This window comes from Meleagris gallopavo, chromosome 1 (genome assembly GCF_000146605.3).
Source record: "Meleagris gallopavo isolate NT-WF06-2002-E0010 breed Aviagen turkey brand Nicholas breeding stock chromosome 1, Turkey_5.1, whole genome shotgun sequence".
Classification (NCBI taxonomy): Eukaryota; Metazoa; Chordata; class Aves; order Galliformes; family Phasianidae; genus Meleagris; species Meleagris gallopavo.
The window spans coordinates 83,275,165-83,301,756 of record NC_015011.2 but is presented as its reverse complement, the minus strand read 5'-3'; the positions used below and the strand labels follow the sequence as shown (position 1 = coordinate 83,301,756).

At 35.3% G+C, this 26,592-nt stretch overlaps 1 protein-coding gene across 1 annotated transcript in view; it reads left to right on the top strand.

Annotated features, from left to right (window-relative positions):
• SENP7 (SUMO specific peptidase 7) overlaps positions 1-26,581 on the top strand; it is a 39,532-nt gene extending 12,951 nt beyond the window's left edge. The window contains 21 exon segments of the mRNA XM_010720386.3: positions 1,915-2,112; positions 3,743-3,940; positions 7,749-7,849; positions 8,593-8,762; positions 9,689-10,031; positions 10,632-10,816; positions 11,552-11,698; positions 12,965-12,998; positions 13,680-13,853; positions 14,246-14,508; positions 15,022-15,155; positions 15,950-16,066; positions 17,578-17,697; positions 19,186-19,278; positions 20,082-20,272; positions 20,666-20,718; positions 21,035-21,072; positions 21,300-21,368; positions 23,893-24,043; positions 26,421-26,529; positions 26,532-26,581. Of these exon segments, the coding sequence (XP_010718688.1) occupies positions 1,915-2,112; positions 3,743-3,940; positions 7,749-7,849; positions 8,593-8,762; positions 9,689-10,031; positions 10,632-10,816; positions 11,552-11,698; positions 12,965-12,998; positions 13,680-13,853; positions 14,246-14,508; positions 15,022-15,155; positions 15,950-16,066; positions 17,578-17,697; positions 19,186-19,278; positions 20,082-20,272; positions 20,666-20,718; positions 21,035-21,072; positions 21,300-21,368; positions 23,893-24,043; positions 26,421-26,529; positions 26,532-26,557 (2,914 nt within the window). The 3' untranslated portion in view covers positions 26,558-26,581.
• Positions 26,582-26,592: the final 11 nt, after the last annotated feature.

Sequence of the window (26,592 nt, the reverse complement as noted above, 5' to 3'; positions counted from 1 at the left end):
TTTTTTTTTTTTTAATTCTTCAAGTTGAGTCATTAGTATTATTTGAGCAAGTTAAACAACAAGTAAAATATTGGTGCGTTACCAACATTTTTTAATCAGAAATCTGAAACATAACATCATAAGAGCTACTGAATAAAATTAATTATATCTCAGCCAAAGTCTCAGTACTTTTTGGCCGTTTCATTTTCCTCTGGGAAAATTCTAAGGGAATCCTAGAGAGTGAAGGAAGCTGCCTTTGTTTGAGCTAAAATTACTTAGTTTTGAATTGGAATTACTTAAGTTCTGTGTCTGTTGTGTAGGGCAGTTGTCTCCAAAGTGGTTTTCATGCCCACAGGGCAATCCGTTGGCATGCAGGAACAAGTATTGTTTATACCATTAATAAATTTTAAAAAAGGTTGTTGTTTATTTCGTTTTAAAATTTCTATTACTAACATATTAGTACAGTAGTACATCTATGTAATTCACAGTTAAATAAACACTGTGGTTTCTGTATGCTCAAAATACTCTTGCTGATGGGGTATGTGATTATAAAAACATTATACTACTAGTTCAGGAAGTTCATTGGAAGAGCTCTTGATGACAGCAGCTCATTGTGCATTCAGTGATGCAGAGATCTGACTAAAATTGATCAGCAGTCATAGTTTACATGCAGGTTTTGCAGACTGTGCATAGGAAGCTTATTGACCTTTTTGTTCATTGAGAGGTTGTGTATTAACATGGCAAGTAACAAGGGAAAAGAAATCTCAACATGCAGCAACTCATGCAAGAGTGAAACAGAAGGATTTTGTGAAACACTTCCCTGTTCACATTTCATCAGTGTAGCAGTTCCATATATATAAATATATATATATATTTAACGTTCAAACATACCTGTTCTTCTGTAATTTTCTTGCCAGTTGATCTGTTTACCACCTGGTACAATATGACTGTTCTGTTGATGAGAATGCAGCTCATCACTGGCACAACAGTTGTTAACCCACTGAGCAATAGCAACCCAGAAATACTGCTGTAGCATGTAAAAGCTATGTGAACAGTAAAACTTTCTATAGCTTAAAAGAAGGTGAGCAATTTAGAATAGGCAAGAAATTGCAAGAGAGAAGGGAGTTCTTACATTGGTAGTCTTATGAGCTTGAGCTTGTATGTGTGCTCTTATAAACAGCCCTGATAAAACAGGTCCAATTCTCACTTGTTTGAAATTGTAGTCAGCAATCTAGGATAAATGCTGATAAATCATCTATGGTATGTAATACTTGTCAGCTTAAAGAAAACTGTTCAAGTTACTGGCCTTGATACATATTTAATTCTTGTTTAAAGACCCTTAACAGGGAGTTTTCATTAACTTAGTAGTTCATAATTGTTTGCTATTTCTGTAGTGAAATTGAAGAAACATCATCAGTTGAAGCTTCAAAACTGTCAACTATATCTTATTTGATTTTATTTTACAGCAATATTGTATTCTGAATTTTGATATGGAAACCAATAGTAACGGTCTAAAACAAGATGCCACAATATGAGTGGTTAATGTTGTACCCTGAAAATACTCAAGTGTATACTTTCAGAATAGTTTAGAAGGCCATTATGACTCCACTTCTGACATTTCGCAATAAGAAATAAGTACTGAAATTTCCTTGCCCCTACATGGAAGGTTTACCACTTCATAATCATACACAGATCAATCAGTCATTGATAATAGAAGAAGAAACCCTGAAAAGATATGCTGATAAGAGATGCAGTTATAATTTGTTTCCTACAGAGAGAATTACTTTGTAAATTGCTGGGAAAATGGCGTCAATACTACTGAAGATATAAGATATGATGCAGAGACAGGAAACTCATGGAAAAGCTTTGCTGCATTCGTGTGACTTAACAAGCTCTCAACACCCTATTATTAATTTATTATTATATGCATGGCAGGCAACCCAAAGTTATCTTGACGAATGTCCTGAGGACGAAAATAGGAAGAAAATACACACAAGCACAACCTAAAACTGATGCTAATTTTTCTGATGCTGGCAAGCTGCAGTCAAATCAACCACCCTCATCATCTGTTGCCAGCCTAAAGATATGGCAAATTTTAAACCCTGCTCTCCACAGCCCTTTTCTGTCTAAAAGGTATGTTGTCTTTGCCTTATATCACTAAACAAAATCATTTTGCTTGCAGTTGTTTTTCATGAGAAGGTATTCTATGTTGTATCACAGCTGTCGTGTTCATTTTTATTCACGTTCTTATGTCATCTGACTTGATTGAATTCCATTGCATCTACTTCCTTTTGATAATCTATGAGAGAGATGGTGCCAGGTGCACTGTAATGAGATTTCTGATCAGTTGGCTTGTTGGTGATCCTGTACTGGCAAGATCAGTTCATTCTGTTTCAGTCATTAGACATTCAAAAAATAGTTTGTTTTTTTTTTACTTTTTACTTATTGGGAAAAGGGGAACACATTTGCATTTAATGACCTTCTGTATTGGGCAAGGTTGGGAATGTATTGTCACTGTTTCAGACCAGTTATGAAAATATAAAAACAGGCAGAAAGATCAGAAGAGAAGTATATCAAGTCTAGTATCTCTTTTCCTTAGACAGTGGTCAGTTGCAGCTGTCTAGGAAACATATGGCTAAAGTTAATGTCTTTTTCACTCATGTTTCTCTCTGAGCTTCTGATAATGGACTTCCTTAATTGGAGTTTGCATCCAGACTGTGATATTCTTTTGCATCAGACTTCCATTATATCATATTTATAATAATAAATCATTGCATTTCACCTGTTGGCCTCTGCAACAGCTTGTTCTTAATATAGCCTCCTGATTAAAATTAGGTTTACATCTCAGTGAAGGAAGAGATCTGAGCACTCCCCTCCATGGAGTCTATACTGGAGCGTACTTTGTGAAGACAAGAGAATTACTCAGTAGATACCCAAAAGACAACGTTGTTTGTCATGGCAAAAATATCATGATGATACGTTGTAATCCTAAATAACTTGGAATGGAATTTGTAGAATTTAAATCCTAGTTTGACAGAGAAAAGGGAAATAAGTCAAAGGCTATAAAACAAGCCAGCTTTAGTTGCATAATGTGAAATAATTTGTGCTGCTGCTTATGTTTGTGGTCAAGTGGACAGTTGTGTGTCCATATTTTTAGTTAGCTTATTTTTGTGATTGTCTCTTCTAACACTTAAAAGATTTTTTTCTGAGCCTTGCTTTTGCTGTATTGTACAATGTCACCTGGAAGTTGAGGAAGGGAACAAACTCTAATGCTAACTTCTTGTGCATGTGCTGCTTTTTACCTACTGAATAATTGCTTGGGAGAGTTCAGTTTGTTTTACTGGAGGCTTCTTGTTCACAGGAAAATCAAGATTGCTTGCTCCAGAATTGAGAGAAATGTATACAGCTATTGTTCGAAACTACTTAGAGATAGACATGAGTTATTAAATTTTATTTTACTTTAATGAGGTATTAGGAGCAATGTAGTGTGAATTGTATCTGGTTAAGTTGAAATTATCTCATTGGCCTTTCGCTGTATGGATTCTGACTTGTATATTTTCTGTTTATCTGCTTACTCTGGATTTTAATTTCCATAATGGGATTTTGTTTTATGTCTCTAACTGACATAAGATTGAGAAAAGAGTAATGATGTTCGCTGATTTTGGAGATCATCCAGCCTCTAAGATGCATTAATATAACATGAAACTTCTTTCTCTAGATCTCAGTGTGGTATTTATGATTTACTGTTATATATATATGGCAGGCAACCTCAAGTTATCTTGACGAATGTCCTGAGGACGAGAATTGGAAGGAAATACGTGGACAGTCACATATTAATTGATTCTAATTTATCTGATGCTGAGAAATTACAATTGGGTCAACTAGCTTCATCATCTGTTGCCAGCGCACAAACATGTCAAATATTAAGTTCTCCTCATGAAAGTTCTTTTCTGTCTGAAAGGTATGTTACTCCATGCTGATTTTTTTCAGTCTTCCTGAAATGATACAGCTTCACAATGGAGAAGAACTGCCCTGAAACAATTTTTAATGATATTCCTGCTTTGAAGCATTTCAGTGTTCTTGAATGAAAACTAACATCTACGACAAACCATTTTAACTTTGCATTTATTCTCATTTGTGCTGTATCAGATATTAATGGGCTACTTTTCTCTCGTAGAAGGAATTTCCATTTTTGATAGATCAGTGTTTTTGATTTGTGAGGGTTGCCATGTAATTCAAACATATTTCACTCTTGCTTTGCTGCTGCTTTTAATATGTTCTTCCACAGTTTCAATTAACTTTGCAAAGTTTTGGCAAATTTCTCTTTGTTCATTTCTTTTCTCATTAATCCACCAGGGGTCGCAGTCTCATCAACAGACTGGCACAGTTTAAGGACTGTATGTGTGTATATCTCGTCGCCTAGCATATGTTTTTTTTTTTCTTTCTGATGTTTACGTTGACTGTCATAGCAAAGTTGAAGTGCTATACTAGCAGATAGTTGAATTACACAGTGTTTGTTTCAGTCCAGGATGACATTTGAACTTGGAGTAAGCTCCTGCCTTTTATGACTGTATCTTCCTTTACGGCCTTTGCTCAGTAGCAAAGTATTCACAGAAACAAATAGCAAGAAATCTATGTGGAAAAATAGAATGAGAAGGGAAAAGAAGAACGACTGGTGACTGCAGGAATAATCAACAGTTTCTAGCTATAAGAAATCCTACGCATTCTTGAGAAAATTAAGTCTTACTCTTCATTCTGATAGATGAACTTGATTGAGAACCTGAATTATAGGAATTGCTTTCTCTTTTACTGTTGGGATCTCAGTTACTAGTTAAATTAATCTGACAAAGTTGCAATTTAAATAAGAGAGTTAGAGCACTTCATTAAAGTGTCTGTTAAGTGTCACTCCAGAAGTATGTCATTTGTTGCTAAGACATCTTTTCATAACTTGGGACCGACTAAGTGTTGACGAGTTTGGAATTTTCTGTTGTTATCACTTTGCTGTACAAAATATTTAAAATCTTTAATTTTTAGAATTCTATTTTTCTTCTTGGCATTCTTTTGGACTAAAGGACTTAGTGCATTCGTAGAAAGAAAAGCATAAACTTTTAAATATTATTCTCCAAACCTAGGGAAGCATCTTGTGTAGTTTTTCATGCTCATAATTGAAGGCTGGCTGTTCAGTTTTAGTACAAAGTACAAAAATGGCTTTGAACTCTTCAGGACTGAAATAGCTGATAACTGTTCTGCTCTACATAAACCTGTGAAGAGAATAATGCCCAGTGACAGAAATTCATTAGAGATATACCATTAAAGTTCAGACTTTTTAGATAGGTATGGAACTAGATATATGTTTATATAGATTAAATAAAATCTGTACTTTTAGTTAACATCTTTTTGACTAAAAAGGGTCTATATCAGTTTTTTTTAGTGCGTGATTTACTCATCTTATTTTAGATTTGGTGTTGAAGGATTAAATTTCTATCCCACTAATGTGTGAAGTGAAAAACTTGTTACTAGAAAGCAGGAATGTTAGGAGGATTTTGCACCTCTCCCTCCCCCCAACCCTCTCTGGGACCTTGGGGTATTAGTGCAAGTTTTAATAGGTACTACATGGGAAATGGAGAATTTATGATTATTTCCAACAAAGACATAGTTTGATCCTTGTCACCTTTCAGTAGTTAATGTCTGCATTTAGAATACACTTGGCATTGATTCTGTAGAGGCCTTTTCTCTCAGAGCAGATCAAAAGCTCCCCCCTTATGAATATACATATGTGGCCATTTGACATTCTCTGGTTCCATCAAAATAGCTAGAATATGGGCTCATCCTTACTGAAAATTGTTCCTTTGTTGTACTGCGAAAATCACAGATTAAGTCAAAGAATTGTGTGTTATCAAAACAGGGTGGTAATAAGTTAACCTTTTTCAGTCAACTAGAATTTGATGCGAGTTCCCCGTTTCCTTTCTTCCTTTTGATGTTAAAGAATTAGTGGATTTTGCATTGCTTTTTCACTGCAACTAGTGTGAAATGCATTTGTTTAAGTCATGGTCATTATAATGAATTTAAGGTGAGTGTTAAATATAAAGAAACTTAGGGTTGTTGATAGATTTATTTCATAGTTAGTTCTCATGGATGTTGAGAACAACTCAAGTATCATCATTCAAAGCAGTCAGATTAAATAGTAGTTCTGCATACAAGCATATAAATTGAGAGATACGTTGGTTCCAAAATAGGTTTTCTGCAGTAAGGTAGCTATTCCATAACTAGAGCTGCCTCATCTATGGAAGACTTTGTCTTTTTCAAATACAGAGAGAATAATATTGCTTCTATGCATTTACACTTTTTGTGCATATGGACACATTTGTGGTTCATCATGAATCAAAAGAGAATTAATGATTTCTTCATGATGATTATGTAGTGTTCAGCACTGTAATATCAGAGCAGTCCGGACATCTGTGTATCTTCACAACATTCCCAAAAAGCTGTGATACTGCAGTTTACACATATGGCACTGAAGATTAGGCAGCTGTTCAGAAATGATTTTGACTGTCTAGTTAAAGATGTCAAGAGTATTTTTTCCTGTGTTTCATGATGTTCTTGTCTGAACTCAGCTGTTTGTGATTTCAGTTGTTAGGATCATCAGTTAGCTCTTTGCAAATTGGACTGCTAAATTCCAAGTTCAGCACATTATAAAATTATTAACCCAAATCATTTTGTACTAAAGGAAATGACAAAAGGAGAAATTGAATGAGTTTTCCAGAGCAGCATTAAAGTGCTTTATCTATGAAATCTTAAATTATTTTCTTACCTTCCAACACTCTCAGCAAATAAAGGAGAGGTCACAAAGGTTAGTTTGCTATTACATTTTCATAAGAGAAGTCTTGTATACTGAATGGAATTAAGTTTCTCTAAGAAAATATAATATGAACATATAATTAAATATGGTATCATAGTGCGTATGCTAGAAACCAAAGTATGGCTATGTAGACTTTTTAAATCTGTGGCTATAGGTATATTATAAAGGTATATTTACAAGGTCCAGACTCAAATGTACGGATGTCATAATGTTCAAGCTACCAGTGCATCCTGAGTAAATTCTCCAGTTTATTAAAAACAAACACAATCAACAGCAAAAACATCAACTGATTACTTTCTTGGATGTTTTTCTTTTTTGAAGGAGATTACAAACTCAGATGAACTCCTGTAGGTTTTCTAGTTCTCCATACTGTAGATTCTGTCTCTTTCTTTTCTGTTTCTTTCTCTTTCACATCCTTTCACCTTCCTTTACTCTCTTTCAAAATTACTGTTTCAGGCTCTTTTGAGCAGGAATTTCTATTTCAAGTCTCTTCTCGTTGCAGGAACTTATCCAGTGGACTCTATTATCAATTCTAAATCTAAATAAAAAATATACTACTTTGCTTCATTCCTACTGCATTCATGACAAAGGCAAGGATACAATCAGCTGACTTCTTCTCTTTTAAAAATTTGTTTTATGTTCTCATGGCAGTCATGCTTTGCTGCAAAATAATATTTCACTGTCTGATGTCAAGCATGTCAGATCTTCATTCCTTGCCTTCATTTCGTTAGTTATGTCAGAGTATCTTAATATTTTCATAATGGGAACTGGATTAGTTTGCATTTCATTTGCCAAGCTCCACGTGCTTGTCAGAGAGGTAAAAGTTTGTCTAACTAACTTGTTTCTGCTGAGATTCTTATTCAGTATTCTTTCAAAATTAAAGATAAGTTTTCATTCATGTTCTTCACAGGTCAGAGCATTGCTTGACAAAGTCAGATGGCAATCTTTCTAAGGAACCAGAAAGAGGTAACGTTGTCTTGACTTTTAGAAGACGAAAGCTGGAGAAGAAAGGTTTGTAGTGAGCAATAATCTAGCATTTAAATATGAATTGCTGGGAGTTTTTTGGGGGTCTTTATTTAGTCTGGTATTATGAGGAGAGCAGAGAAATAAACAAATTGTTTTTTGCATGAATTATATGTTTCCCCATAGCCAAGTTTTTACAAGCATGTTAAAATATATCAAGTAACAATGTCTTTAAATAAGAATTAACCAATGGTGAATCAGATCTGTGAACAAAAGGTAACTGAGAGAAGCCTAACTACACCGTTAAATAATGATTTTATATATTAAAAAAACCTTTTATAGTCAAGAATTGAATATATTAATTCTCAAATTGCGATTCCTACTGAAATTTGTTAAATTTTTGTTTTTTTCTTATTGAAAATAATGAGTTCTCTGCTGATCCTCTAGGGGGAATATGCAATCTTTTGAACACTGTTTAGTAGTATTTGCTGACTTGAGCAAGAATTGCAGAATGTTGCATCCAGCAGAAACGAAGAGAAAATCTGTGGAATATAGAGTGTTAATCCATATGTGGGAATTCTAAATTTAGCTACATCCTCATCAATTCTTGTGGTAACATAGTATACAATGTTAGGGAACATATTCCGGCAACCACATGCAATTGTGAAAGAGAAGAACTATCTTCTGTGGAAGGTGTCTAGTTCCATGCATTTTATATAAAACATAACAAATATGAAGAAATACAACAGTTTTTAAGGATAACCCCTTAAATTACTTATTTTCTGACACAGAAAACAAGAGCTCTGATGAACTGGATAAGAAGAGAAAAAACATGAACACTACCTCTCCTAGTTGGAAGGGATCAAGCTCTTTGGATTCTGAGAAAAGGAAAAGAAGATTTAGTGGCCATATTTCTGATGATTGTAAAGAACACATTCCAGAAAAATTGCTTCTACAGTCTGTAAGTTGTGTTTAATTTTAATGTTTATGCTTGTGTGTATATGTGCCCACACTAAGTGTGCATGAGTGCTTCTGTAGACCAGTAGCAAGATCCAAAATATGAGAGTTGTACCAACCAATATTGTTACAATAAAGGAGTTTAGTGGTGCATCGAGAAGAGTGAATGTAGGTTCTTCTGTTCGCAATATCAGTATATGGTTGTTGTAGCAGAAAGGTCACAAAGGATGAAAGATGACATTTCCTTCAGAGCAGAGCATGGAGGAAAACAAAATTGGAAATAAGAAATCTAGGTACTTATGTTTCTTTCATGGATGGTATAGAACTGATTAGGAAATTTTGGTACAAGACTTGCAAAGTATACCTGGAGTTACTGAAATTTTGTGGATGCCATATTCCTTCTTCCTCCTTTGTCTACCATACCTTTCCCTAAAGTTTTATTCTTTTCAGTTAATAAGATTTGGAGGAAAAAAAAAAAAGGAAAAAAGGAGAGGCTGACTGAATCAGTCAAGTAAATGTTATGGTTTCTATTTAAGCTTTTGAATATGATAAAGGTAGATCTGTGACTTTCTGATTAAAAACTTACAGAAGTAGGTAGTTGACCAAAGCACACATTTGCAAAGTAACAAATGTTGCTGTTGCTTGGTCGTTCATCAACAAATTCTGGGAGAGTAACTGAAAATCGGAAATAGTTTCTTGTTCAGTTTGAAGCAGTTTTGAGTAGGCTTTGAACAGGTTGTCTCCCATATCTGTTTGTAGTAAGAAATAGAGGGAGAAAGAAATTACACTGTCTTCAACTCTAACGGCAGTCTCCTTAAGCTATGATTACGTATTTTATGTAGAATGTAGCAAAGTTTCAGTTATTACTAGTCTGAACCAGCGTAGAAAGATTAAGGAATAAATAAACATCCTTTGATTCCTGTTTTCTAGAAAGAGCAAAGATTAAGTTCAACTCGCTCTTCTGGCTGCAGAATTCCCTGTGAGAATGAACAAGATCACAAATCTAACCTGGTGCAGGATTGCTTTGCTCAGACATTGGAGAGAAACTGTAAAGGCACTCCTACCAGTAAGCAATTAAGACCTGTTCACCGCTGTTCAGAGGAGGCTGGCTCTGAGTCTCCTTCCAGAAACTTGTCAGAAAAGCAGCTTACCACTAGTGTTTCACCTCGAGTTAGTACCATCAGAAAGGTAAACATGGACACATCACAGTACGTGAACAAGTTGAAGAACAGAATCTGCAGGAGTAATCGGCCACTTGTTTCAGCTGATCCAAGTATGTACTGTAACTGTGTTGCTGAGATTTATTATTGGCATGCTTAGGGACTCATTCATGATTGACTAGTTGAAATATATACAGTCAAAGATTGAGGACACATATTGTGTTGTTCACAATGCATTATGCAGATCAGAGAACAGTGCCCAGTTCAGTCTAGCAGAGTGCAGAGCATTTTGTACTTGATAAACAGAGCTGAGAGCAGGATTTTCAAATTCCAGTCTGTATTCTGCAGCTGGCTTTGAAAATATAGAAAATCAATCTTGGATGTTTTAATAATATTTGAATTGAATTGAGTCAAATACTTTTGTTGTTGTTGAAGCAGATATTTTGTTGCTTGTCTCTTTTGGGAGTCAAGCAGTTTTGAAGAAGAGATACAAAGTGATAGTAAAGATAGAAAACTACTTCTTACAAGTGATAATAAAGATAGAAAACTACTTCTTACAGACACCTTCATACACACAGCCTTTGGCTGGCTGGGATAACATACTTCAGTATTATATACTGGAAGAGAAAGAGCTTTTTGCTCATCTGAAATCTGCAATGAGATATTCTCAAGTCTGGATCTTGTAGTAAATGTATATATTTTTTTATCTTTAGTTGTCCTCTCCAGTGATGATGAAGACAGATCTTCTGAACCAAAGGATGAAGAAGGACTTTCTGAACCAAAATGCATGGAACAACTGCAGGATAGTATTACTGATGTTCAAGAAATAGACCAACAGTCTGATGACCATTTCTCTGAAAAGCTATTGGAAGATAATGTGGAAAGTCACACAGAACAGGTAGTGCAGTTTTTGAGCTATGTATTGTTATGTCAGAGTATTCATTTATTTATTTGCTGTTTATTTTTTCTTGCATGTTGTGGGACAACTGTGAAATGATTAGAGCAGATATGGACTAGTCACAACCAAACAGTAGCTGTAGTACTTTTTTCGTAGTTGTTTCTCTTGTTTTCTGATCCTCTGTTCTAACTTTTGCTGCATGGAGAAATTAAAACAACTCTCTGGACAGCAGAAAGAGGTGAGGTGAAGTTCCATTTCCTATGTGGCTAGCAGTGGAATTTGAATCTAAACCTAACAACAGTTGCCATGTTTTGGACTTAATGAGTCTTGTTTTGTTTTGTTTGACCTGAATTTGGTATATATTTGTAATTTCAAAACAGGCCAGGAGAGTCATCATTGCTTTGTCTTACAAATGCATTGTTACTGTAATAAGCATTGAATTGGATCTATACTTTTGATATCAAAAGGAGAGTATTTCCTGTTGCTCCATTGTTTGAGTTTTTGCTTGGATATAGATGGCAAAGAGTCCGGGTTATGTCTTGGCATTTGGAGATCAGAGTAAGATACTATTCAGCCCTCGAGGAGATAGTTGGTAACGACTGTGATAACATGTACTGTTTCTATTATGCAATTTGTGAATAAGTTCTTAAAAACATAAAGAGAATATGTAGGACTACAGAATGGAAAGAACTCATTTAAAGAAGCTCATATACCCCCTCCATTTTTTTCCCTCAGCTTTTAACAAAGTCAGATGAAGATAAATGTCCTTCCAACTTGCCTTCTGGAACCATACATAGTGAACAAATGAAACCAAGATTAGACTTTGAATTTGAAAGCCTGTACATTGGGAATTTTAAATGGTCATCAACAGGTCCTGTTAGGGTAAGTTTGTCTATTATGGTTACATTTGAGAATATTTAAAAAACAAAATTCTGTTTAAATAAAGCCAGTGGAATTTAGTGTGGATGCACTTTTTGATTATCATTACATCAAATTGCTTTGGCTGAAAGATATTTGTATGTTTGGATTGTTGTCAGTAGAAATTTTGTGTAGTTCTAGTTTTCAGAGGTAAAGATTCTGGTAAATGCTGTGGGACAGAAATCATTTTGGGGCAGTTTTTTGTGAATTGTAACAGCAAATAATGGCTGTGGTAGAGTAGATGTCAATTGGAAATGAAATTAATTTTCTTAAAAATAATACAGATACTAGAATAAGATAATTATAGTTCACATGTACAATATGCATTAATCTTGCCATTTAAACAGAAAATTGTTTGTAGCTTCAGAGAGCTGTAAAATGATAACTAAAAGCATTAATTGCTGCTCAACAAAGTGTAGAAATATAAGTGAAGGTGTACTCTAATTGCAGTACCAACTGTGGGAACTTATATAGATCTTTGAACAGGCTCATTGTATGTATAGAAATTAAAAAATGTTGGAATACAAATGTCTTTTTTGTTTACAATAAGACATTTTGAAATACTGTAGTTTGCAATAATAAGAAAACAGCAGTTTTGTGCAGCAGTTCTCATGTAGTAATGAAAACATCTCATGGAAATTTCCTATATTAAATGACAAAATAATTCCAGAGATGAGTTGGAATAGAACACTTTTAGGTAGAAAGCTTTCCTTGGAGGACAAACAAGTTTATTCTTTGTATATACCCACAGTATATCACATAAGGGAAGAGAAACCTCTTCTCTCAGCACATACTACACCCTTCAGTAAAAGTGATGATAAAACATTCTTTATTTAGCCAAGTTTTTCTAACATAGTGACAATATACATCGAAATTTTAAAGGCATTTAATTCAAAGATCAGTGCAAATACCAAGGTCACATCCCAGTGTGGACAGTTTACAGAGTGTTCTTCGTTCAAGTAGTGCAGCTGACAGTCTTTATCAAAGGATATCTCCTGAAATTCATTTTAAGTGTTAATCTTTTTTTTTTTTTTTGAAAGAATCTGAATGTAACTCTTTAAATTCATAATATGCATTTAGGAATTTTGTTTTATGTGAAAAAGACAAATCTCAAATTAGGCATATTATTTTAAGTTTATTTGACTATAAATAAGGGAGGATGTGGAGGTAATAAAACATTCAACTTGTAAAAAGTGAATTCATTTATATTGTTTTTCAATCTCATTCCAGTTTATGACCAAGTATATTACAATACCATTTCAAGGTAAGGCAAACTTATTTAGCCTTTTCTTTAAATTTATTCTTTAGAGTATTACATGATACTCAGCCTATAAAATTCATAATCTTTCACAAAGACACCGAATCACTTTTGAAATAAACATTTTTCAGTAAATGGAGGTAGTGGTATCTGTAGTGTAAGCATTGATAATAGCTACTTTTTGTGCTTTTAAAGTGAACTTGTTGTTTTAGTGGCCTTGTTTGTGCATTCCTGCCTATACAAAGTGTTGGACTGTATTAAATGTAACTATTTCATTTATTTCAAGTATATCCTTTCACATCAGGGGTTTTAGACCCTTAGGTTTATTAAAAATGTATGAGTTGACTAAAGCTAAGAGGAACGTAACTGTAGATTTGCGTTCATTCTGTTTTCCCAAGATGATGCATGGTTTATTGTATCTCACAGGAAAAGTTTTCTGAGCAGTTCTGGGTTGGATTGACTGAAAGAAAACAGGAAATTTTTGGTATTTTTGGTTTGATAACTTTGTTTTATGTAATTTAAATGGTTTCCCTGGTGCCAGGAATGAAATATACAATTACAGTTTTAATAAATTCCGATGGTGTATATATTTTAGTATGTGGTAACTCTAATTATTCATACTACAGCATGTAGCTTTCTCTTCTACAGCCACGAATAGTTAGTTACTTTAAATCCTATTTTTTACAGTGGCACTTAATAAGAATATTAAGTTGGCTGTGGATACCTTGGATGTGAGAAGGTTTGGCTTGTGGAAAAATGATGGTGGCTGTTCTTCAACAACAATAATTTTCATTTGGTTGTCTGTGGATTATTTAGAAAAGATTGAAACCCAATTAGGAAAACGTGTTAGCAGCGAACCATGTGAGTACTCTTGCCTTATATCCCAACATGAGTACAGTGCACCTCAGCAGCAAACCCCTTCTATCCACAAGGTGCTTCGGCATCAACTCATCTGGATGGGGTTCACACTTGGACTTGAGGCTCTCCTGGGACAGCACTGGGAAGAGCCCAGATGGGGATGTCCCTTTTTCCAAGTCCTCAGTTGGGGTTTTTGCCTGCCATTGTGCCCTTGTGCTTCTCTGGGCTTGTGGAGCTGGGCTTCTGATGAGCCGATGAACCTCTCTGGTGAACCCAGGAAAGATATTACTTGGTATTCTCCTGCTGTTGTTTCTCTATGCTCCTTTGTGGGTATGCAGATGAGCTTTTGTCACACAGCGGTATCGTTAATAATATCCATTCTTTCCTTTTTCCAGCCAAGTCTAGTGAATTTATTTTTCTTGAACTGTCCCAACCACTCACAGAACAAGAAGTCGTCAGGCTGTCTGAATTAATTACAGAGATAAGCAAGAAAAACAGAGCGCCAGATCTCCCTGAATTGTTGTCTTTCAAGCAAGCATTACTCTTGTTTAAGGACTTGTCTCCTGAAGAGAGCTCTTTTATAAGTTCCAGTGAGGATCTGCTAAAGCAGTGTGCAACAAAAGAGAGTATCTCGTTTGCTCAAGAGCCTACATTTCAGGTTAGCAAGTAACTGTTTCTTGATTAATCACCAGTTGTTGGTGTTCACATATTCCACTCAGTGTTGGATCAGACAGGTGCAGAAAACATGTTTTGTGTATGTCTAGTTAAAAAACAAAACAAAACAAAAAAACACAACGCAATTATGTTTGCTATTTACTTCTTACAAAGGGGACAATTTGTGATAAACTAGACTATATGTGTGAAGGGATAGCGGATAGGGACCTCATCAATAAGTGGCAAATGCTCAAGCTTTTGATTGACTTATGGCTGCATATGCCCAGACCATAAGGATTCCCTGCTGTTGTGGTGACCCAAGGGCAGCAAGCTAGGAGTTAGTCAAGTAAGAAGCAATGAATCTATTTATCAGTTGAACTAGAAGTGAATGGCTGCAGTAGAGAAGAAGCTGTGTATCTTTCCCATTCCAGAGACCTCTTGACATTCCATGGGCTGCTCTGCAGCTTCAAATGCTGAATAATGTTTTGTGATACTTTTTATTTTCTTTTTCTGGTAGAAACCAAAACCAAAAGTGGCCAGGCCCAGTTACGCCCTTGCGAATAAGCAGAATAGTGGTTGCTACTCTATCTCTCTATCTTCTGCACTGAATGAAGAATGGAAAGAAGTAGGAGAATCTGGAGCAGTTAAGAAGTATGTAATTTTCATTTCTAGTTAATTTTGGTGTTGTGTAATAGAGTATAGTATCACTAGATATAAATGTCGTTATTCAAAAGTTAACAGACGAGTGTGTTACAGGATGAAATAGAACCTCAGAAATCAGGGAATACCTGAATTGAGACTGCTAGGCTAGATCATGGATGCATCAGTGGGAGGATAGGGTTCTCATGGCCTCTATGAGTGTCCATGTTCATATTACAGCAAAATGATTGGTAACTTGTGTCATTTTTTTTTTTTTCCTTTAAACAGTGTTTTCTTTCACTGTTCTGTCACATTTGATCTATGTATAACTAGTTTGTCATACGTTTCACTAGTTATTACAGGACCTAGCTTAACAAAATTCATTAGAAAATGGGAACATGCAAATGTGTAATGCAGGTATCATATATTTAGCATGGCAAATATTAGTTGGAATAAATTGTTCTTGAGAACTTTCTGAGAATACGTGCCTTAGTATTTTTCCCAATTTGTATAGCCATTTATCAATTACTTTTATGAAACGAAAAGAGAAAAGGAGGAAAAGGTAAAAGTAAAAAATTTCATTTTCAGAAGTTTTCTCAAAATTCTAGTGTGCAGTGGGGTACATGAACACTATTGTAAACATTCTTACTATTGGGCTTAAAGAACTTTTGGGATGGTTAAAGATTCTGAGAACTTGCACTTTACCAGGTTTTCTAGAAAGTATTTTTCATGTAGAATGACCATACAAAAGAAGTGTTGTATAGAACGTGGTTCTTTACTGTTATGACGTGTTTTGTGTTTTTTAGTCTGATTGTTTATCCACCCCCACCTGCAAAAGGAGGACTTGGAGTCACAAGAGAAGACCTAAAATGCTTAGAATACGGAGAGTTTCTTAATGATGTCATCATTGATTTCTATCTTAAGTAAGTAGTCAAATGCTTACTTGTCCTCTTCTTTCTGAACTTGATCTAGACTTTCACGTAACTGTAAAAGTTGATTGCTAGGTATGGTATGATAATTTTTAAAATAACAGTATTATCAGGTTGTATGCCTTTTTTTAAAGCTTTTGTATACTCTTTGAAGTTCAGTCTGTTTCAGTTTCATTCTTGTTGATCCTTAAAAAAGCTGTGATACACTACGGAGATTATAGAACAAAAAGCTGGATGGAAAAAAGGCTGCATGCGTATCTCACAGAACAGAAAGTGCTGAGCAGTTTTCATCAGGCATTTAAACAAAGAGAGGTTCTGGGTAGTTAATTTACTAGGTTTACGTGAAGTTGAGTATCCTCAGCTATTCTGTGTAAGTGTTCAAGGATTCTTCTGATATACAGCTCCTGCAAAAAGCAACATAACAAACACTTCTGAAGAAGGTGAGCTTACCTGCACTATGCCACCCTACTAAAGTTGCTTGTGAAAGTAAGTGGCGTTGTAGGCATTCCCTCCTTATGCTGACTTAGACCTAAGCAGCATTCTGCCTTTCTTTGAAGATTAACTGCAGGAATTCCATTCAGCTTGGCATCAGTCATAGCTTCTGTAAACATGAGCAATAATGAGGCAGTTAAAACTTTTAGTCTAAAGGAATGGGATAGCAAACGTACCAGAGTGTTTTCTTGTATTTTTACAACAAAAGCTCCTATATGCAGTACTAAACCAGAAAAAAAAAAAAAAAATGCAGGATAGTCCTTGTAATAACTGTAGCTCCTTTCTACCAGGAAAAGAAAAGGAAGTTTGAATAAAGGAATTTGATGCAGTTATTGCAGAAAACCCCCTGCTTTTTATATTTGCTAGACTTCTTCCCATAGTCTTGACTTTCACTGTGGTAAAACCTCTATGATATATGACTGTGCTATATATTTCATTAAATGAAACTGGAGGCACCTTATGTAGTATTACTTAAATATTGAGAGCTTTGGCCTTCTGGAGTGACAGAATAAACACTCAAGTCATCGTTTATAGTAAAATGATCAACAGTAATATAATACTAAATGAGTACCTTGGAAAGTTCATCTCACACAACTTTCATGTGTTTAACTTGTACAAGTCAAGTTGGTAATTTGTACTACTAACCTGTTCTATTCTTTTTGTAAATGAAGTATAACACTGCATAGTCTTATATTAGGCCTGGCTTTATTGCAAGTCGTAGAAACATAGCTGTAAAAATAAGGATAGCAACATTAATACTGGAGCACAAACTTGAGATAAAAGCATCTGCATTTTTAGTAGCTGTTTGGCCTTTTCAGTCTGTGATGATATTCATCCATGTAAATAATATAAAATAGAGTAGATTAAAAAAAAAAACAAACGATTGTGAAGACAACTGATATTAAGCATAATCTAAATATGCAAAGTCATTAAAATAATAGTTATTCTCTTGATCAGTAAAGATACTTTCTAGAAAGGGAATAATGCTAATTTCCATCTTTTTTCTTTGATAGATACCTGTTGTTGGAGAAGGCACCAAAGCATCTTGCTGAGCGTACACACATTTTTAGCAGCTTCTTCTATAAATGTCTGACGAGGACAGAAAAATTCTCTGAGGAAGATCCCAAAGTTTCGTAAGTTCTTGTTAGATGGCATAATGACCTTAAGCAAACTATTTGTTGCTGCTATTGAGAAATTTGCACGTTTTCTTCAAATTAGCACGTTAAATATTAATCAGTTTTCTCCAAACGACTAGTGGTTAAATGTTGTAACTCACAGTTGAAATATATTAATTAAAATCTGTATATTATTCAAACAGAATAGGAATAAAAGTGTTAATACCTTTCCCCATTATTAGGAGTTTCATCTTCTTCACTTGATACAGTTACTTATGGATTTTGATTTTTTTTTTATTATAGATTCAGAGTTTTGAAAGGTATGCATCATTTTAAGTAACGTATGTCCAAAATGTTTTTAGATTTACCACGTATTTCATGTTGCACACTGATAATAAATTATTGTCCAAAGGTTCACTGAAAAAAATTTCTTACACACCAAGTTTACACATACAAGTCTCAAAAATCCAAGAAACGGTGCTTCAGATAATGTCTTTTTTTTAAAAACATCTCCCTTCTGATCCTGAATGTTTTGGAGTGGAGACAAAATTGTCCATGTTAAGAAAGCTTAGATGCTTATATAGGTGTTTTTCCAAGTTGCAAACATGTCCTCCTCTTTTATATTTCCAGCACTTCTCAATCATGTAGAAGAGAATGTTAGCAGCCTTCACTTAACAATGTCCTCTGCAGAGCTTTTCAGCAGCTTGGTTTTCCATTCCTTGCTCCTTTTTTCCCTTTCCTCCCACATTGAAGTTATGATTCTTAGTCATAGTTCAGAATGTAATTAAAATAGTGATGAGATTTTGTCCTGATTTTGCTTTCAGTTCACATTAGTACAAGGCTTTTTGAACCATTAGTCTCCATTTTAACTTAATGATAATAAGAAACTGAAAATCTGAACTGAAATGTCTTGTAGTTTTTTTCTTCTTTTTTTTTTCTCCTAGAATCCTTTTACTATGCTTTATGTCTGTAGGCATAGAAACGAATTGTGATCCAACCATTATAGCTCAGGACTGGAGGGAATTTGTGCTGTGGTTCTGGCTTTGCTACCGGTTTGCTGGGGTACCCTAGGAAAAAGCATTTATGTTTGTGCTTCTGAAATGAAGACTATTCAATAGGTTCTCAAAAGAAACAGTGTGATATTGAACTTGTGGATGTTGTGAACTTCTGTAGATCTGCTTTTACACTAACAGATAGATGCAATTTTTGCATTTGGTGTAGTAAATAATTACTCGATAAATAATTGCAGCAAATCTTTCACATCAATGAATAGTTTACCAGAAAGTTTATGATTCAGAAATGGCTTGTTATTTACTTGGGCATAGTGTTTTGCTGTTTTTTTTTGTTGTTGTTGTTTTGTTTTGTTTTGTTTTTTCTGTCAAAAGAAAAATATGTCAAGAGCAAATGAAAAACCTGTTGAGGCATTAGGAATATGTAGGAATACTAAATCTGTATACATTACTCTTAATGAACAAACCTCAATAATAATTGTCATTTGGTTTCCAGAGTGGCACAAAGAAGACACAAAAGAGTAAGAACATGGACTCGTCACATAAACATCTTCAGTAAAGATTATATCTTCGTGCCTGTGAATGAGGAGTAAGTCTGTGTGTTTCAGACACCTTTTCTGATATTTAAAGATTTTAGTATTTGTATGTTGATTTTAAAGATTTATGGCTGTAGGCCATATGGCTACTGGCTTGGATTGTTGGAAGTGATCACATTAGATTTTGAAATAGCAGTGAGGTATGGAATGAGGAATTTTGAAGTCTCTTCAGAGGTTAATTTTCCTATTAATTAGTGCTGTTGTAAGTAAACTTTACATCTTTGTTCTTGGTTTTACTGAAAATTGCGTTTCTGTATTTCAAAATAAATTTCATACCATTATGATTGATTCTTGTGCAAGTAATGCTTCTATAAAGAGTCTCTGCAACTCATGGGGTTAATGGTAAAAGGAGCAGGAGTAGCACTGTGACTGGGCCTGGCTGAATAACTGACCTGCACATAAAACTCCAGGAGAACTGAATAGTAATTGGAAGTTACTGTTGAATACTTACAAGAAGACATAAAGGCAGAGTCATGTTTAACTTGCAACTGTATTCAAAGCTGGGATCACTGTCACCAATTATTTTATTACTATACAGTGGGGTGGGTGGTAAGAGAGAGCTATAAATTGCTGTGGAAGGAATTTATACTTATTTCTGCAGTTATGCCATAATGTAAAGAAAAAGGTGAGTCAGAGAATTTATATGTGATGCCATGAAAGAACATTGCAACAGCAGTTATGTGTAATAGATCAGTTTTCCACAAGCTCTCAGTGTAATAAAAACTTCTCATATCCTTTTCAGAACCAAATGTTACAGAATTTTGATGTTTTTCCTCCCCTTCTCACTGTTGGGCAGGTCTCATTGGTACATTGCAGTTATCTGTTTTCCTTGGTTAGAAGAAACTGTATATGAAGAGTGTCCTCATCAGAATTCATTTAATCTATCTCCACTTCAGTCAGAGAACAAGAGTGATGACTCTGTAATTGGTTCAGTGTTGGCCTATCCTGAAGAAGAAACGGATGCAAACAGATTTTTTTTCTCCAAAGGTAGATAATCTAAAAGAAAATTATCAGTTCATATACAATTCTGATAGTTTATTAATCCTCGAGGGAGAGAAATAATGTCTTAAAAGCTATTTCTTAAGTTGTAGTATGTTTTTGTATTACTATGAATAGCAAGGACTACACTGCATTCTTTTTTTCCTGCAACTTTGCAAAATAGTGGAAGAGAGGTAAAGCAGTGACTTATTTCTCATCGTGAGTGAAAGTTCTTGGAATATTGTCAGGATGGGAAGCCCTCTAAATCTGCTATTTGACTATTTAGAAGGGAAGCAAAATTTATTTATTTTTGAATGCTCATAATCATTAATTTGAAAATGAAAATGTTTCACTTTAAGGAATCTTTTCTTAATACTTACTACATTTGTTCTTTTGCACTAGGTGGCAATGAATCTGCTGATTCTGCCTCAGTCCTGGATTCAGGTATTTCTAAAGTAAGTGCCTTGCTATACTGACAGACGAAATGTGTTACTTTATTTCTGAAGGCTCTGAGACTTGAACAAATGATTTTGTCATCTTTTTGCAGCAGCTGTCATTATTTATGTGGTCTGCAGCATATGCAAGGCACTTTGAATTAGTCTGAAGTCCTCCTTTGCCTGTTTATATTGCTTATGCTATTGTTTCACGTTTTAAAAGATTTCATATAGTTTTCTGTTTCTGAAAGGGAAGGCTCTGGCTTTTAATCTGTAAAGACATTTGTTTTCACACTTGTACTTTTTGTAAAATTAATTTTATTTTCTCTTCTCCCAGATCTCCCTAAATAATTCCAAAAGGCAAATTTGTAAAAGGTATGTTTCTGTTTTTATGTTAATGTTGTATCATTAAAGATCTTATTAAAAAATTCCATGATGATTGATTCAGCTATTTGTTGTACACCTACAGATGTAGGGACTTTCTATTTTCTTGCACATTTGTTTAGTTATTGATGCTCTTGTTAAGCTATATTAAAAAAAAAAAAAATTGCTTTGGTAGTGTTGGTAATGAAAGACTGAACTGACTTTGTTGTTGTTTACAGGCCTTGTATACTGATCTTAGATTCTTTGAAGGCTGGTTCTGTGCAGAAGACAGTTCAGATTTTGAGAGAGTAAGTGACAATAGTTTCCATGCTGGTCATATTTCTATGCTTAAAATACTTTTCTCTATGAAGATATACCTTTCTGTTGCTAAAGGATAACTCATAAGCAGCCACAACCATTATTGTAACAGCAATACAGAAAAATCTGTAAACCAGAATCTGTACTACACAGAAAAGACCCTTCTTGTAGAAGTAAATCCTTCATAGAACTGCAGTGGGAGTAAATGAAAATCAGTTAATTTTTTTACAGTATCTGTTCCCTAGAGAGACCTCCCCACCATGTTTGTCTTGGGAAGAAGAATGAAATAGCAATTTTAATTTTTAAATCTCTGTTTAATATATATTGGTGTAGCGACTTATTCTTTGAGCTACTCCCAGAGATAAAATTCCAGAAAGCGAAATTTCTTGGTGTTCAGTCACAGAGGTGTCACAAAAAGTCAGGAAAAAGAAGAGATGATTTACTGAGATGTGAAGCTGGGGAAGCAGACATCATAACCTCAATTTGCAGTTACACACTGAAAGCAGAAATTAAAAGAAAACTGATACAAAGGTTCCATAACTTATTGTTTCATAGAATCAAAGAATGGTCTGGGTTGACAAGGACCAGAATGATCATGTAGTTTCAACCCCCCTGCTATGTGCAGGGTCATCAACCCCCAAACCAGGCTGCCCAGAGCCACATCCAGCCTGGCCTTGAATGCCTCCAGGGATGGGGCATCCACAGCCTCCTTGGGCAACCTGTTCCAGTGTGTCACCACCCTCTGTGTGAAAAACTTCCTCCTAAATCTAACCTAAACCTTCTCATCTTAGTTTATTTTTCCCTAAGTTGATTTTCATTATGCTTTGAGTAGTGTTCAAACACAAATAAATTAAAGTCTACAGGCATAAGTCCTTTTGGTGTACTTATGACATGTGCCTCACTAAACACTCTTTGAATTTTGTTTTATGTTTGGTTGTTATTCACAGGTGCCATTTTTCTCAAAATTTGCTTTGAGTGTTTTATATGTATTTTTATTGTCAGAATTACAAGGCCTTGTGGAAATCAAACTGAGGTCTGACTTAATGTGTGTGTAATTTTTTATTCCTTGAAGTCAGACATATATTTTTCAGAAATTTTGAGTGTTTGCAACTGTAACTGAAGTCAAAAATAGTGCATAGCCTTAGTAAAATCCAGAAAAAATCCATCTACCACCTTTCCTTTGTCCTGTGTATATGTGGTCTTGTCATAAAACAATATCAAATTAGTGAGACAGAATTTTTTTGTGTGAATTTGTGTCGATGGGACCTGATGACTGTGTTATTTTTGAATGCCTTTCAGTGTTAATCTTTTCAATAATTTTTTCAGTTACTGAACTTAAACTAATAGGTTCATGATTTCCAGGGTCTTCTCTTTTGCCCTTCTTGTAAACTGGAACAATATTGGCTAGTTTCCAGTTGGAAGAGACCTCTCCAGACTCCCAAGATCTTTGGTAGATCTTGAGAGGAGTCCTGGTTCATTACAGTTTTAATATAACAAATAGAAAGTCATTGCTCCCCCAGCTTACAGCACTGGGCAATGAAAAGCCTGTAATTATTAAAGACCAAGGCTATCAAAACATTAAATGCCTCTGCCTTTTTCATTATCTCTATTCGTCAAGTGACTAGCATTATCCAGTAACATTCCAATATTTTCCTTAGACTTTTTCTTGCTATTAGCATACTGTTGAAAGGACTGTTTTTGTTATCTGAAACATTATTGGCCAATTTTAACTCTAGCTGAACTTTAGCCTTTCATGTTTTCTTCCTGCAAATGCAAACTGCAGCTTTGTAATTTTCCTCTGTAGCATCACCTTGCTTAGAGATCTGAATCTGATTTTATCAGACACTTGTGCCTTCAATCCCATGTTCAAAATCAGTAGTCAGTTCAGAAAGTGAAATCAGTGAGTTGCTACTGAAGCAAGAGAACAATAAAAAAAACTGATAACAAGTAAGTCGTAATCATTAAAGAAATGATCCTTTAAGTTTTTTAACAGGTTTTCCAACACTTTATACCCTCGTGGGCTGCAAGGCTTATAATGGTGTAATTGTAGCTGAAGTTAAAAAAGTGAACTTTAAAGTTTAACTTTAATAGCTTTCTAAATTTTTCAAATTCTAATTTTTTTAAGGTAGAAAAGCACTGCTGGCTTTTTTGGATGAACACAATCTGGGAAATATCACTTGAATTCTTGCTGGAGCTCTGGTTTAAAAATGACCTAGTATCCTAATAGCTTGAATAAACTCAATGCAGATGATGATAATTGATTATTATTCTTAAATAATTTCACACATCTTTTCCACTTTGCTTATTGTATATTATATGATAAAACTGAATCTGTGTGGAAATTTTGTTACTTGTACGAATTTCTTTTACAGATTCTGTGAAATAAATTAGTTAAGGCTATCTTAACATTTTGTTCAGCTATAGAACAAGATCGAGAAGCTTATCAAAATGCATTGATCTTGGGAGATATTTGGTTTATTTCTCAAATATTAATCTATTTGCTTTCTTTTATAGGTACCTTGAAGTAGAATGGGAAGCTAAACGAAAAACACATCGTGAATTCAGTAAATCAACAATGATTGACTTTTATCCAAGAGTGCCTAAACAAGATAATAGTAGTGACTGTGGGGTGTATTTGCTACAATATGTGGAAAGCTTCTTCCAGGTAATAAAAGAATCTGCTTTTCCTATTCCCTAAAATCACCTCAAACCATAAACTACTATTTCTGAGAGAAGTACCGAGACAGAAAACCTATGTTGCTTAGTGTCTAACATTGTCTAAGGTATTTGGATGTCAGGGGGAAATTCTTAACAGAGAGAGTGGTAAGGTGCTGGAACAGGCTGCCCAGAGAGGTTGTGGATGCCCCGTCCCTGGACGTATTCAAGGCCAGGTTGGATAGGGCCCTGGGCAGCCTGATCTACTATTAAATGTGGATTTTGTGGCCCTGCCTGTGGCAGGAGGGTTGGAGATTTATGATCCTTGAGGTCCCTTCCAACCCTGGCCATTCTGTGATTCTGTATATGAGGAAGAGAACATAAAAGCTGTTCTTTGTGTCGTGTCAGGAGGTCTTTGTGTCTGGAACACAGATGATTTCTCTATGTTTCTTAGGCAGGCATTTCTACCTTGTGGTTTAATATTGCATTTATGTTAACACATTCAAGGTCTGCAGCTGTAAAGATATATTTGGATCTTATGTAGTTTATGAATTTCTGGCCTACAAATGGTACAAAGACATGTTTTCTGTGCAGGTCCTCACTTCTTGTTGCCTTTCAAACTTTGTTCAGCTTTTCCTTTGGATTTTGAATGGCACTGTCTGTGCAGGCAGCAGCTTCTGCAAAGAGGTGCAACTAGGATCCTTAAGAGACAATGCACAAAGCTAAGGGAATCTCTCATAAATGTTCAGTACATACTTCTAAATATCACCTTCTTGACCTTCTTCATGACTTGCTCTAGTACCTCCGTGCCTTTTTTAAGCTGTGAGTCCCAGGACTGAGCACAGTTCTTCAGGTGAGATCTCATGAGAGCTGAGTAGAAGGAGAGAGCTGAGTAGAGGGAGAGAATCACCTCCTTTGATCTGCTAGCTACCTTTCTTTTGATGCAATCCAGAGTATGGTTGGTTTTCTGAGCTGCAGGTGCCCATTGTCAGTTCATGTCAAGCTTTTCATTCCCTAATACTCCCAAGTCCAGCAAAAGGCTGCCCTCTGTGCATTCATCACCCAGCCTGCGATCATGTGCATGACCTTGCACTTAGCCTAGTTGAACGACAATTTGTTTGCATGGACCCAGCTCTTGAGCCTGTTGGAGTCCCTCTTGATGGCATCCTGTCCCTCCAACATGTCCACGGTACTTCTCAGCTTGGTGTCATCTGCAAAATTCCTGAGGGTGCACTAAATCCCACTGTCCACATCACTGATGAAGATGTTAAATAATATCAGTCCCAATACCAACTCCTGAAGAACCACTTATCACTTGTCTCCACTTGGATAGTGAGCTGTTGACCACAAGTCTTTGAATGCAGCTATCTAGCCAATTCTTTATTCACCAAGTGTTCCGTCTATCAGATCCACGTCTCATCAGTTTAGAGTCAAAGATGTAATGTGGGTTGTGAGCTATCTGCTCTATTTGGCCTTGCTTAAGTAGGGAGTTTGGACTAGGTGACCTCCAGAAGTCTCTTCCAGCCTCATCCATTCAGTGATGGGGTAGGTATCCATTTGTGATAGGTAGGTAGAAGATGAATTTATTTATTTTTCTTTTTTTACCAATGTTCTGAACTGCCCATTCTGTAACAATGCAGAAGCCAGATCAGGATGAGGTAGTTTGCTGTTTGTGCTAAACATACCAGGACTCATAAGCCATTCTCACTTTGCTTTTAGAATTTACCATGAATCTTTATTCATGGGAAGGAGAAGGTGAAAAATAGGCATGGCAAAAGAACGATGAGGAGAGGAAGAAAAAAACTTTGGCAGTTGAGATATAGTGTTGTGGTCTTATTGTTAGAGCTAGCAATATCTCAGCCATTTGAATTTGCTTTCCTCTTTTGGTCCAAATTCTCCCTTTCTATGTCCTACTAGAATTTCTGGCAATACTCTTGCTTCTTTGTTTTCTTCTGTCAGATAGTCCAGCTCATGACAATAAAAAATGTGCCTAAAATTTGCTTGCTTGATTGCAGTATGCTTAATTATTCCATATAGTGTGATCCTACATGTGTGTTTTTTGACTGAAGTGCACCTGCCTCCTGTTAAATATGGAGAGCATGTCTAACCATATTGAGAGTATGTAGAATGAGCATTGAATATGAGCTTATATTAAAGTATCTTTAAGAGGAAGTGATGATAATCTGTTTTTTGTTTACCATGAGTAGCTCGTGTTATAGTGGAGGAACTGGAATTTAACTTAGATCTTGACAACTATATCTCGTGGTAACTTATTTATGCATGCTAGGTCTCAGCAATATGGAAGGCTTTGGAATTCCTTTTGAAGGTTGTAATGGGAAATTCATGCTGCAAATATTCTTGTTTTTATTTCTTTCTCTTTTTACCAGAATCCCATAGTTGACTTTGAACAGCCAGTGCATCTGGAGAAGTGGTTTCCTCGTCAGCTGATTAGAAGCAAAAGAGAAGAAATCCAAGACCTGATCTTGCAATTGCACTTCAACAGCTCAGAGGCAGCAGAAGCTAATAAATCCCATCTACCAGAACTGGCAAAGATATATA